Raw genomic sequence first — 15,283 nt, forward strand, 5'->3', positions numbered from 1 at the left:
AAATTTCAGCTAAATTCACGTTCACAAGTTATTGGACTAGAATTAGGTTATTTGGCCCTTCGAGTCTACTCTGCCATTCAATCATGGCTGATCTCTGCCTCCTAATCAAAGTTAAATTGTGGGATCTTGAGAACTTAGATAACAGTGAAAGAATCACACTCATAATTGTGGGACCATTTTTGCTTGAAGCATTAGGAGCAATTAATGTGAATGAAGTGACAGAATCTGTCAAAACACTTCATATATCAGGCTAAATGTGTAATCCACCAAGACTCAGTTATTCTCATGAGATTAAAGTTTATATCCGTGTGTCCAGAATTGGCCAAGGTAATTTCAAGATCATGTGGCATATCAGGGCCTGGGATCCACCCTCATCACTGATCTCCCCAAATAGAACTTGCTGCTGGGTTTGTGGGATTACAAAAACAAATGCTTACATTCTTTTATTTCCTTACCTAGAACATCCAAGGTGTATTTTATTTGGCTTTCTCCGGCAATACTACTAGCCACGCACGTGTAGCCCCCTGCATTGGCCACGACCACATTGAGAATCTCCAACATCCTGCCTCCCTGCAGGACACGCGTGTGGTTAGTAGCTTTCACGGGGCCCCCATCCTTCAGCCAAGTAAGAACCGGAGGTGGGTGGCCAGATGCCTCACAGTGTAGAACCACTGAGCTATTAGCAATTACTTTCTTCAACAGAGGGGTATCAGGCTGTCCTTCAACATTTGGAGGAACTGGAGAAAAAGGGAATTAGAATAGATTAGTCCGTTTAAATAAGTTATAAAATATATTAGAAAGTTTTGAGGTTAACTTGGACTATTTGTCTGTACTGTAAATCGTAATCAAGCAGTTGTAGTGAAGAAATTGATGTCAGCTGTGATATCATGATTTGCCTCGGTGCTTCTCAGATATGAAGGGGAGAAAATGCCAGGATTGCTTTCTGGGAAGTGGATTATTGTGAGAAGAAGTAAGACTTTGCCCTGGATCTGGGCAAATCTTGGTTCCTCAACTAAGATCAATTGTTCACATCTCATTCTCTGGGCATAAGTTTCCATTCCTTTTGAGAGCACAGGAACTCCAGCTCAGCTGTGGTGTACTAGGAAACATCTTGTCTCTGTATAACCTCCTTCCTCTTCTCAGGTTCATCCTAATGTTTTGCCAACTTTTGTTGTATTTACTTTTAATTTATTGCAACAAATTTTCCAATGATCTTAAACTTTTACAATAACCAGACAGATATACAACCTGCTGTGGTTTAAATCTCAATTCTTTCCCAACCACAATAAAAAAACCTTTTGTTGGATTTTCTCTGCCTAGAGATTCGTTAAACTGCAAAAGAGGTTAAAATTCCATATGGCTGGCAGTGCAGGAGAATGTCACATTGAGTAAAGTGAAATGACCACAGTAAATCTGAGCACTGGGTGAATTATCCCTTGAACAAGTTTCACTCTCCACTCACTGGTTAAACCATTGAGGCAGGGGTAAACCACTCAGCAAGGGATAAACATAGAAACATAGAAAATAGGTGCAGGAGGAGGCCATTCGGCCCTTCGAGCCAGCACCGCCATTCATTGTGATCATGGCTGATCGTCCCTTATCAATAACCCGTGCCTGCCTTCTCCCCATATCCCTTGACTCCACTAGCCCCTAGAGCTCTATCTAACTCTCTCTTATATCCATCCAGTGACTTGGCCTCCACTGCCCACTGTGGCAGGGAATTCCATAAATTCACAACTCTCTGGGTGAGAAAGTTTTTTCTCACCTCAGTCTTAAATGACCTCCCCTTTATTCTAAGACTGTGGCCCCTGGTTCTGGACTCGCCCAACATTGGGAACATTTTTCCTGCATCTAGCTTGTCCAGTCCTTTTATAATTTTATATGTTTCTATAAGATATCCCCTCATCCTTCTAAACTCTAGTGAATACAAACCACTCAGGTGGTCTTTTACAACTCTTGCCCGACCCCTCCTCTTATATTTGACTCAACTCACTGGAATTGTGTGAATGGAGAGGATAATTAATGTTAAAGTTGGTGAAGTAGCATTAATTTATGTGGTCCAGATTCAAGATTCCCTTCTGTGGGTGGAGAGGAAGGAGCATTAAAGTCTACTGCCAAAACTACAAACACTAATTATTGCTTAAAAATGCAAGCCAGAAGTGTCTTCAGAGAAACAAAAGAGTGTTGGTTCCCTTAAGTGAAAATAAGGATGTCCAATGGATGTGAAAGGAAATGTAATACAAAGGTAAATGGAGTTATTACCATACACATCTAGCTCATAGAGTTTTTCAGCAGTTCCAGCGATGCTGGTGACACGGCAGGAGTATTGACCAGCGTCTGATACATGGGCCCGAGGTATCTGAAGAAAGTGCCCTCTGTCAATATACGTAGCTTGCGAACTGGAGATGATTGGGCGGTTGGCTCTGTACCACGTTATGGCAGGCAGGGGAACGCCCCGAGCTTCACATTCCAGTAGGACAGGGTTGTTGAGCAGAACGGTCACGTCACTTGAGATATTACCGCCTTTGATGCTAGGTGCAACTTTTGGAATAACGAAAAGACAGCAGCATAAATACAATCACTGAGCATTTGAAAGAGACACCTTCCACAATTTCTGAATATATAAGCAATTAAAGTAATAGAAATCATTACAGACAGACTTATCTGGCAAGAATGTATTTTTCAATAACAGAGGCCTAACTGTATTCTGAACTGAAAGCTGACGCTCAACAGATGGAACGCTCAAGGTCGCAGGCTCGGTGCTAAGTCCATCAGCCCTGAGAACTATGAGACTGTTCCCTTTTGAAATGTCCATGATGTGATGCATCTGTCCCATACTATATGATCTATTATTTACAAGGGGTCACAGTTTAAGGATAAGGGGGAAATCTTTTAGGACCGAGATGAGGAAAACATTTTGCACACAGAGAGTGGTGAATCTCTGGAATTCTCTGCCACAGAAGGTAGTTGAGGCCAGTTCATTGGCTATATTTAAGAGGGAGTTAGATGTGGCCTTTTGTGGCTAAAGGGATCAGGGGGTATGGAGTGAAGGCAGGTGCAGGATACTGAGTTGGATGATCAGCCATGATCATATCGAATGGCGGTGCAGGCTCGAAGGGCCGAATGGCCTACTCCTGCACCTATTTTCTATGTTTCTATGTTACACATATAACACATAACTAACTAACTAATTAACTACTTAAGCGCAATAAACTTAATTAACGCTAAAGGCGTAATGTACATACTAACACGACTAACTATATAGCAGGAAGGATGGGAGAGGTTAGAAATATATTTTAAGTACTAATTATGAATTAACTAACATACAGGTTAATGAAAAGTGTGATTATTGACGAGGTACTTTAACCCATAATTACTTTTATTCTAGTCCAAATCTTCTAGCTTCTCTTCTATTCTATTTTAAACTGTTCAGCTATTAATCGACCTGATATGATAATTTTGGTTATAACGAGAGGGAACCGACTAACGTTGGGTCACACTTTAATAGGGGGTTAAGGCCCAGTGCATAATCTCGTCAACGGAGGTCAATTTAAAAACAATCCTAGCTACGATAGGTGGGTTTTTTGTAAGATATCGCTTTTTTGATAACTTACACTCACTTTTTTTGTTTATTCACTACTATGTGTTGTATGACTTAACGATTTTTATGTACACTTTATTTTATGTTTTTCCCTTTCCCTTAATTGTGTTTAACAGTGTCAGGAGATGTAAAACTACTGCAGAAATTATGAATGACAACTCTGGACTCGGGATTCCGAGGTACTTGGCTGCATCACATGAATCATACAGTCTGGTAATAATAGCCAATGCAAGATAATAGTCGAACAAATATCGGAGGTCTCACTTTCTGTAGTTGGAACATCAGAGGTGCGAACGAGCCAATTAAGAGGGGTAAAATTCTGGCACAATTAAAATAATTAAATATGGATATTGCTTTCCTACAAGAGACACATTTGAAACAACAAACTCAGATCAGATTAAGGGCAAACTGGATAGGCCAAACCTATTACTCCTCATTCACCTCTAAAGCAAAAGGCATGGCCATTATAATTCAGAAAGGTATACCTTTTAAATTAAAGAAATCCATATCTGATAAAGAGGGAAGATACGTTATAGTCACGGGAGAAATTTACAATACACCATTAACTATGATAAATATTTACGCGCCTAATTTTGATAACCCACAATTTTTAAAGAAAATAGTAGATTTAATCGCAGAGCATAATTATCAAAATATACTAATGGGGGGGAGATTTTAACTGTGGTATAGACCCATATTTAGATAAATCAATAAAGGTAGGGAAGCGTCTTGTTAAAACTAAGACCTGTGAATTTTTAAATATTTATATAAAAAATAACAACATAGCTGATGTTTGGAGAATAGCAAACCCAAGTGGAAGGGAATATTCATTTTACTCAACAGTTCATAAAACTTATTCACGAATTGACTATTTCTTATTGAATACAAAATTAACCCCGTATACGAATAAACCATCATATCATAATAGTATTAATTCTGATTATTCACCATTGACTTTTATACTTAAAATTGAGGGAATGCCGGGTATAAAACCTTTTTGGAGATTCAACGCACAAATATTAAATAACCCGCAGGGTTATGAGTATATAAAAGAACAAACAACATTTTTTTTCGAAGTAAATGACACGCTAGGTATTTCTGAACCGCTAGTACGGGAAACCGTTAAGGCATACATTCGCGGAAAGTTTTACCAAAGTTTTCAAAATAAAGAAAATAAAAGAGAACTTTAGCGGATAGAACAGGAAATAAAATTACTAGAATTGGACAACGCAACTGACCCAACCACAGATAAACATAATAAGATAACCTTTCTGAAATATAAAATCAATAGAATACTATCGGCAAGAGTAATAAGATTATTCCAAATTACAAAACAAGCACACTTCGAATTTGGGGATAAGCCACATAAATTACTTGTGAGGCAACTGAAGCAACAAGAAAAGGAAAAAACGATCACTAAAATTAAATCGGATAAGGGTGAGTTTCTAACACTGCCAAAGGATATTAATAAGAGGTTTGCCCAATTTTATCATAATTTATATACATCTAAAATAAATACAGATGTTAATAAAATTACAAATTTTTTAGATAATTGCAATCTCCCAAAATTGGATAGTTTAGAACAAGAGGAATTAGGAGCACGGATTACTAGTGAAGAAATAAAACACATCATAAACTCACTGAAAAATGGGAAGACCCCAGGACCAGATGGTTTTAGTAATGAATTTTATAAACGATTTCAGGAGTCAATTGTACCAAGATTACTCAATTTATACACGCAGGCTTATACCGAAAATAAACTACCAGAAACTCTAGCAGAATCAACAATAACGCTTATACCAAAAAAAGATAAAGATTTAGATGAACCGGGTTCTTATAGAGCTATTTCACTTCTAAATACGGATCAGAAAATTTTAGCAAAGATTCTAGCTACAAGACTGAATAATTATATTAACAATTTAATAAATACGGATCAAACGGGATTTATACCCAAAAGACAATCATTTAATAATTTGAGAAGGTTTTTCAATATAATATACTCTCACAATGAGGACAATGAAGATATTTCAGTTGTTACGCTGGATGCAGAGAAGGTATTTGATCAGGTAGAATGGCAGTAATTATACAAGGTACTCCAAAAATTTAATACGGGAGAGAATTTTATTAGATTGGTTAAACTACATTACGATAAACCTACGGCAAGAATGTTAACTAACAATATGCTATCTCCAAAATTTTACTTATCAAGGGGTAATAGGCAGGGTTGTGCCTTATTACCATTGCTATTTGCCCTTATGATAGAACCGCTGGCCGAAAGGATTAGAAATCACCCGAATATTCACGGATATAACACTAAGGACTCAAAGAATAAAATTTCATTATACGCTGATGATATTCTTTTATATATTACTAATACACAAACAAGTATACCCACCTTATTAACACTAATTGAGGAATTTGGCTCTTTTTCAGGTTATAGAATAAATTGGAACAAAAGCGAAATTATGTCTTTAAAACCACAGGATTCGAGACACTTACTAAAATTCCCCTTCAAAATTGCAACAGAAAAATTCAAGTACCTGGGTATTCAAATTACGAGAAGACACAAATCATTATTTAGTGCCAATTTTATGCCACTATTAAATAAACTGAATGATATGATTAAATTTTGGAAAACGCTCCTGCTCTCATTGATAGGTAGAATTAACGCCATAAAAATGACTTTCTTACCACAATTAATATATTTGTTTCAAGCGATCCCAATATATATTCCAAAATACTTTTTCAAAAAACTAGATTCTACTATCACTAATTTTATATGGGATTACAGAGCACACAGAACTCAACAAAAGCATTTGTGTAAACCTAAAGAAGTTGGGGGTTTATCATTACCTAACTTTATGTATTACTACTGGGCAGTGCATATTAAGAACATAATGTACTGGTTGGATAGTTCCACTCAGCAGTTGGATATGAATGGAGAAAGAGGAGTGCTATCCGCACGATATAGGAACGATCTTGCTCTCACCGATAAAATTGAATAGTATAATACATAAGAAGAATCCAATTATTCACAATACAATAAGAATTTGGAAACAAATAAAAGTATCCTTGAAATTAAATAATCTATCAGTACTAACCCCACTATTGAACAACCCCGCATTCAAACCATCTCTCATCAACAAAACATATCAACAATGGGATAGACTGGGGATTAGGAAAGTAGGAGATATGTATGAATTGGGCAAACTGTTATCATTTCAACATTTAAAATTAAAATTTAAACTGAAGGATAATCAATATTTTAAATATATACAGGTATGTGACTTTATGAAGAAATATACACATAGATTTCAAACTACATTTTTAGACCCTTTAGAAGAAGCAATGAATATTAAGGCTGATTCACAAAAACTAATATCATACTTTTATAATAATATATTAAATAGAGAATTACCCTTAACAGAAGCACTAAGAGAAGATTGGGAACATGAGCTAATGATAAAGATCTCGAAGGATAGATGGAATATGTGTTCGGCACGGACTAGAAGGGTCGAGATGGCCTGTTTCCGTGCTGTAAATTGTTATATGGTTATATGGTTATGGGAAAAGTATCTGATGAACACACATAATTGTTCTATTAATGCAAGACATAATTTAATTCAATTCAAATTATTACATAGACTATATTATTCAAAAACGAGGTTGAATAAATTTTACCCAAACGTCTCTCCCAGATGCGATAAATGTTTGTTTCAAAACGCTAATATAACACATTCATTTGTAGGATGTACAAAGTTGAATAAATTTTGGAGCGATATATTTGATATATTTACAAAGCTTTTCAAGTCAAGAATAGAACCTAAAACGGAATGGATTATATTTGGAATAATAGTAGAAGATATCAATTTAAATAAAGACCAAAATGTTTTTTTTAATTATGGGTTAATAATTGGAAAGAAATTGATATTTAAATTTTGGAAAAATACAGCTATACCAACTGTTAAAATGTGGATTAGAAATATGATGGACATAGCACACCTTGAAGAAATGAGACTCCGACTAATAGATAAATATGACCAATTCTTAAGGAGTTGATCTCCTTTCATCGACTTTTTGGAATCATGTGATGCAACGGTACCGTAAAGATTGCTGATTTCAGTTCATGCTGTGGATAGATCTACATCTCCGAATAAAGATTTGAAAATTTCTCTCTTAAGGGGCCTTCTCTCCTATTTCTACTTTCCACTTTTTATTTTTTTTTAATATACACAATTCACGTTTTTCTATTCTCTACCATCTATTTTTCCTCTTTTTCCCCTTTCCATTGTTTTCTTTTTCTTGTCTTGCTTACTTCCTTTTCAAAACATAAAACTAGAGGTTGTACATAGAATGGATTACGGTATGACATAGTTGGCACCTAAAATTAGGTTCCACTGTATTGTTTTGTACTGTATTAACTTCTAATAAAATAAACAAAACAAAAAAGCAATAGAAATCATTCCAGCAGGGTTTAAGATTAGGGCAGAATATTTATGTTCAAAGAGGAAAATACCACACGTAATGTGACCAATTGATGTCTGAAGAAGGGTCTCGATCCAAAACGTCGCCCATTCCTTCTCTCCAGAGATGCTGCCTGTCCTGCTGAGGTACTCCAGCTTTTTGTATCTATCTTCGGTTTAAACCAGCAAATGCAGTTCCTTCCCCCCATGGGAAGGCAGAGGCCATGTCTTTATTATATATCATTGTTCAAATAATTTACGAAACAAATTATACCCGGTGTCCCTAAAGGTTTTTAAATATTAATCGGCCAATATTTTGCAGTGTAGCTTACTATGTGAAGTAAGGCTGCATTGAAAGATATGTTTTTCCAAAGTCCATGTGTTCTGAAAGTTTAACACCTAGATACAGGGTAACGGGTTAATGAGGCCTGCGTGATGTGATGCACAGTTTCTCACAGGATTATTTTTCTTATTTATCTCTTACTAAAATTGGTAGTGTAATGTATTTGAATCTTTCAGTGAAGAAGGAAAACACAATTAAAACAAAAATAATTTGCTGAGCATAGTATTCTAGTTAAAAATATGAATTCACAAACACTGCTAGAAACTGCTCACAGTTACCAGAGAAGCCGAATAACCTGAATGAAGCCTTTTAGTTTAGTTAGGCATGATGTTTTATACTATAAATCCATCCAGCTGTTTCTCAGATGAGGTTTGGTCAGCATCTGGTTTCCTGCACTGTGCAGTGCAAGATGTCATAAGTCTTTATCTCCGCACACATGTGCGTAAGCTATGGATACATTCATGAATTTATATACTTCCTGTATATGATTAGTAGCATGAGAGTTTAATTAAATGAACATTGTTGTAAGCTTGGGGAGGGTTAGGAGAAACCTGCATCCACTGATGGAGTTTTCCTTTTTGCATTTTGAGCCTTTCACATTATGTCTGAAAATGTTGTGATTTGAAGAATTCCTCTCCTTTCCATGCCTGACAATTATGCAGTTGAAGAAATGATCACAGTGTGGAGTTACAAATTCAGAGAACTAGAATAATGATCAAATTAAATGTCCATCATTTTCTGTTAATTATATACATCCGGAATGAAAAGGCTTATGACAGTAATGAATGCTTTTCTAATTACTGGTTTATCTATTTTTTTGGAGAAGGAAATCTGCAGTTCTTATATGGTCAGACATACATGTACCTCCAGACTTGGTGTGGGAACAGGTCTCTGAAATATCCTGGAGACACATTCAGCTGTACAACATTACAACCACAATATACCACACACTCCATTGAACCACATTTAACTCAGCTGAACCTGCAGAGTCTCCTCATTCATAACCAGATGAAAGGATTGGGAGAATAAACCCACAAGTAACAGCCAGATAGTCTGGCTCAGTGAACTAGCTGACAAACAGGCACCTTCACCATCCCAGGGAATTTGTTATCCCTCCAGCAGGATTGGTGGCACAGTTGAACACTACTGGGCGTTTGGGCCCTCAACTGATCCAACTCTCCACAAATACTCAGGCCATCATGCTAAATATGCAAATTCAGGCCAAATTCCTTCTAATGACTCCCCCCCCCCCCTCCCTCAGCACATTAATCAGAACTTATACATTGAAAATTACTTGGAACATATATTAACGGCTTCATGAGCACAGAATGTGTCCTGGCTGGGGGACTTCACCATCTACCACCAAGGATAGACTGACAGCACCACCTCTCAGCAAGCAGGCTGGGTTCTGAAAAGCATGACTGCCCTTCTGGGCTGCAACTGGAGAAGAGAACAACACTCGGGAGCTGCTGCTTATCCTCACCAAAGTACCTGCTGTATTTCTCTCACTGTCGTGATGTTGAAAGATTTTTTTTGCTATTTTGTTAAGCCTCAGCTGCTATGTTGTTTTTGTTTAATCCCCAGATCTTTCATTTACCATCCTTTTAATGTGGTTCTGCCTGTTCCCGTATTTGCAGCATTCAACCACTCCCCCTTCTTTCCTGTAGGATTTGCATTTTCTCCACCTCATTTGACCAAATGTATCCATTGCCAAACCCTTCCAAGCCAACAGGGTAAGGATGAGGCAATAGATTGATTGGAACAGCTACTAGTTATTTACAACATGTACGACCTCTTTCTGACCTGAAACTTTGCATTCGGAAAGAAAAAGGTCAATTAAAACCCAACCACAAAATACAGTGTGTATCTCCTCGTGCTTCCCTAATATGATGCAGGATATTATTTTAGTTTAGTTAAGTTAAGAGACACAACATGGAAACAGGCTATTCTGCCCACCGGATCCACGCTGACCAGCAACCCCCGCATATTAACACACATTAGGGACAGTTTTTTTAACATTTACCAAGCCAATTAGCCTACAAATCTGTACATCTTTGGAGTGTGGGAGGAAATCAAAGATCTTGGAGAAAACCCTTACAGGTCACGGGAAGAACATACAAACGCCTTACAGACAGCACCGGTAGTCGGGTTCGGACCCAGGTCTCTGGCGCTGCAAGTGCTGTAAGGCAGCAACTCTGCTGCTGGGCCACCATGTTGCCCCAATGTGAGTACACCATTTAAAGCTGGCAGCACAAATAGATGCAACACATTTCCTGCAGAATTCTTGAAGCAGAGCATATTTGGGCATGAGAGCGTAAAGTTAAAATATCCATCTGCAATTGTGTATCTTTGATTTGAATCATCCTGTTCGATGGTCGAACACCAGTACCGCATTACCGAGACCAACCTCTCCGAATGTGACTCTTGGCCACAATCATGATGATATTAACTTTACAGTTCAGTAACTCAACATAAAATAATTGAATAACAAAAAATCTCCAAAACAGAACAAAACAGTACCTCAAACCAGCGGGGAAAAGGTGAACTAACCGTAGACGTTGAGTTTGAACTTCTTGAATCGTTTTCCTGCAGCATTCACAGCACTGCATTGGTAGTTGCCTTGGTCAGATAAACGTGCACTCTTTATGTGTAGCACCTGGCCATCATTTCTTACCTCCATGTTAGGGCTACCCAGGAACAGAACCCTGTTGTGAAAATTGAGTTATTTTACTACTATTCCTGAAGGTGTAATATGGTAATAAATCTTCACCTGATAATACATGACTTCTATATTGCTTTCTTATTTTCATACACTCCTGGCATTACAAGATGTTACAAGAAATACGCTCTATGTTTGAGTAATTCAACTACTCCTAGGCTCATAGCCTTTTCCCACAGTTCTGCAATTTATTTTCCCTTTCATATATTTATCTAATTCCTTTTGTGATTGACAGTGGTGAATTTCTGTCCACCATCTTCAGATCACAATAACAAGCTGTATATAAAACATGACACCTCTGAGATCATTGCCAAACATTTTTGTCCTCTTCACCTTCCCTTTTGCCATCAAAAACTGTTTTTTCCTATTGCTCTGCAGTTAAACAGTCAATGCCACAGCAGTCAGTGCCGTGTAATGACCCAGGTTTGATCTTGATCTTCAGGTGTGTGGTGTTCTCATCATGAGCACACTGGTTAACGTGCAAATGAGAGAGATTACTCTACAGGAAAATGTGGGGGAACAGAACTGGGAGGAATGACCTCTGAGCATCATGGACTTGATGGGTTAAATAGCCACCTTCAATGTTAAAAGGAAATAAGAGAAAACTTTCCTAATATAGAACATTTTTTAATCAAATAACTTCTTAACCCCTGCTCCAGAATTTCCTGAAGGATGGCCGATCACTTGAAACAGATCTCACATAAAACCTGAAAAGTTTTTAAATGAGAGAGAGGAACAAACATGTTCCCACTTTGTTCTCATGTAGCTGTGGCCCCACAGTTAGAGAACCTTGACCTAGCATGCTGACCTAGACCACACTGATTAAAGAGCCTCCAACAGAAAACTGTCAGCAATTTAGGCAAAAGTGCTTACCTGTGGTCCTTGTACCACTGAATATGTGGAAATGGAATGCCTTGGACTATACACTCCAGCGATGCTTCCTGATTCAGAATCACTGAGACTTCACTTGGACTGCCAGCACCTATTATACTCGGTGGAACTTGGGGAAATGAACAAAGCAGAAGAATGTAAGTGGTATGAAATCAGAGAGAGAGTTGGTTCATTACATCTTTCGAAAAATCTAGGTGAATGGCAAAAACAGAGTAATGCTAACGTTGAAAGAGTAGATTGAACTTGAATTTAACCAGCACTGGTGATTATCTGAGATGACGTTAATACTGTAATGGCAAATTTCCAATTCTTCCAGTGTTCAACTTACCGTTGCCATTCCTACACAGGTAAGTGGGAGTGACCTTACGCTGAGACCAAATAGAACTGATTTTCCAACCGTTATTTCCAGTTTAATTGGTTCTTTATTGAAGTAGTTGTACGTACCAGGTTCTCCTTATTTGGCATAAAGCTTCTATTGCATAAAGCCTATTCTCCCAGTCTGATAAGAACTGTATATTCTCTATCTGTGCCTGGTCTGAACTTTCCCTGTCCACTATGCCCATATGTACACGCCCCTCTGTGCATCTAAAAAACGCCCCAAGTGACCAAAACAATACTGCAAGATATATCTAGACAAAATAATATAAAATGCCAACACTAACTAGCCTAAACATAAATGGTTCCTACAAATACTTTTAAATTTATAGGAAGGTAGAACATTGAAGAAGTTTTAAATGGTTCAAAGGTCATCAAAATAAAATATTTAGACTAGGTATCAGTTAAATGAACATTTGAGCATATGAAATGGGAGCAGGTCACTTGAGTCAATAAGATTGTGGTTAACCTGATTGTTTCCTTTATTGGGCATTCCCTGTTTCACCAGGTAACCTTGTAACCCTTTGATAATCAATAATCTCGCAAATTCTTCCTTAACAATATTCAATTTCTCTTCTTCAAATGCCCTTTCATGAAGATAGAGACATAGTCTTGATGCAGGGTCTCAACCTGAAAAATCAACCATCCTTCTGTCTCCACCATTACACCTATTCTGCTGAGTGTTTCCAGCAGTTTGTTTTTTGTATTTTGAGGAAGATTTCCAAAGACTCATTTTCAGAGGAAAAAAAACTGCCAAATCTCTCTTTTAAATGAGCATCTTCTTATTTTAAATAATGGTCCCTAGTTCTAGATTCAACCAGCAGAACGCAGCCTTTACGTCAACCTCGTCAAGACCCTTCAGCGTTTTATGCTTCAACTAAGTCCCTTTTCACTCGTCCAAACAGCAAATGTGTGGCACACTGGTGCAGCAGTTAGTATGACTGCCCCACAGCTCCAGTAGCCCAGGTTCAGTCCTGATCTCAGCTTCGATCTCTGTGTTGAGTTTGCCTATTCTCATGACCACATGAGTTTCCTATAGGGGCTCTGGTTTTCTCCCACATCCCAAAGACATGCTGGTACATTCATTTGCTGTTGTAAATTACCGCTTCGTTCAAGTAAGTGGTAAACGAATCAAAGGCAAGTCGATTCGCACATGCGAGGTAGATGTTGGGCTACAATAGGCAATGAGGAATGGGATTGCTCTGCTGAGAGTCAGCATGATGCAATGGGCTGAATAACCTCCTTCTGTGTCATAATAAGTAGCTTGCCAAGCTTTTCTCATAGGACAATTCGCCCATTCTAGATTTCAGTCTCCAAAACCTTCTCTGAACTGCTTCCATCCGTTACATCTGTCCTAAACTGAGATCAATTCTGTACACATTGCTAATATAACTGTCCTATATAACGAAAGCATAATCTCCCTACAAGCTGCATTTAAATTTGAATTTAATTTACAAGTTTCCAAAATCATTGCTGAACTTGTGCACTAGCCTTCTGTGAATCTTGCATGAGGATACCCAGCCCATTCAGTATCTCAGAGATCTGCAATCTCTCACAATTTAGAGAAAATCCTTCTTTCTAATTTTTCCTGCCAAAAAGATCAATTTCACATTTTTCTCTGTGTCCAATCTTTGCCGACTCAACCCTTCACAATCCATTTGTCCTCTGGACAACTTAAGTCCCAACTAATATTTGTGCCATCAGCAAATTTAGCAACTAAACCACAGCGTCTTCATTCAAGTCATCCATATAAATAGTAAAACGACTCGCACCATTCCGTGGTAATCTCTCGTTACGTCTAGTCAATCAGAAAATAACCCATCTACTATCTAGTCATAGTCATAGAGTCACATCTACACCAATATGTTATCCCCTCCCCCCAACCCCTCAATGTGCTTTCTGCAAATATCTTTGATGTGGCACCTAATCGTGCCTTTAGGAAATTTAAGTATAGTGTTCACTTGTTCTCCATTAACCACGGCACGTTATTTCATCAAAGACCTCCAATAAATTGGTCAAACAAGATTTCCCTTTTATGAAACCTGGTTGACCTTGCCCGATAAATGTAGGTTTTTCGAAGCATCCTGCCATAATGTTTTAATAATAGCGTCAAACATTTTTCCTTTGAATATGTTTCCTAATAAGACTAGTAACTTCCTGCATTCTGCCTTACGCCCGTTTTAAATACATAGTACTTTTTCTAGTCAACTATACCAACAGTTTTATAAGGAATAAAAGGGATGCGTGTTACCCTGTAGAGGGGCAGCATCTTAAATATGAGCACTTGGACTGTAAATTAGTAAATCTCCAACCAACAAAGGCAGAACATATAACTACATAAGGACTTGTGTGTTTATATTAATACATGTCGTCATCCACAATTGCTTTTTTTTCATTGTTCCATGAATGGGAATGTCAGTAAAACTTTGTGCAAAAATAAAATCATCCATCAATTTATCGATGGGTATTATGTGTAAAGAAAGCACATCTTAGTACAGTTGTAACTCGCTTGATTTTCAGGATGAATTCTAGGAAGGAGAATACTTATGGAGTTGTCACCAAAAGAGGTCATTATAACATTATGGACAGAGATGTGTCTAACAGTGCTTCTATGTCAAGATCCTTCAGTGAATCTTGTCCTCCTCTGGCAGTAATGACCCATCCACAGATCAATGTAGAGAGGGTGCCTGTGAGAGCTTGTATGGGTGGGTTGGGGCCAGCGTCTTGGCCACTCAGGGCTGCCCTATAAAGTGGGTCATGGCTAGAAACAGCAGCTTCTCCATGCATTGTCAGGCGAAGCTAAACAGCCAGGGATAAATAGCCAATCCCTATTATAATCTCTGCAATAGGGAGAGCTACAAAACCAAAGAAAGACAAGAAGATGCAAATGT

The 15,283-nt window shown here is 37.8% G+C and overlaps 1 protein-coding gene across 1 annotated transcript in view; it reads right to left on the minus strand.

The window, feature by feature from the left end:
- Positions 1 to 15,283, minus strand: part of hmcn1 (hemicentin 1) — a 376,776-nt gene that overhangs the window by 168,944 nt on the left and 192,549 nt on the right. The window contains 4 exon segments of the mRNA XM_055642165.1: positions 456 to 737; positions 2,263 to 2,541; positions 10,958 to 11,112; positions 12,000 to 12,126. Of these exon segments, the coding sequence (XP_055498140.1) occupies positions 456 to 737; positions 2,263 to 2,541; positions 10,958 to 11,112; positions 12,000 to 12,126 (843 nt within the window).

Source organism: Leucoraja erinacea, chromosome 10 (assembly GCF_028641065.1).
Source record: "Leucoraja erinacea ecotype New England chromosome 10, Leri_hhj_1, whole genome shotgun sequence".
Lineage (NCBI taxonomy): Eukaryota > Metazoa > Chordata > Chondrichthyes > Rajiformes > Rajidae > Leucoraja > Leucoraja erinaceus.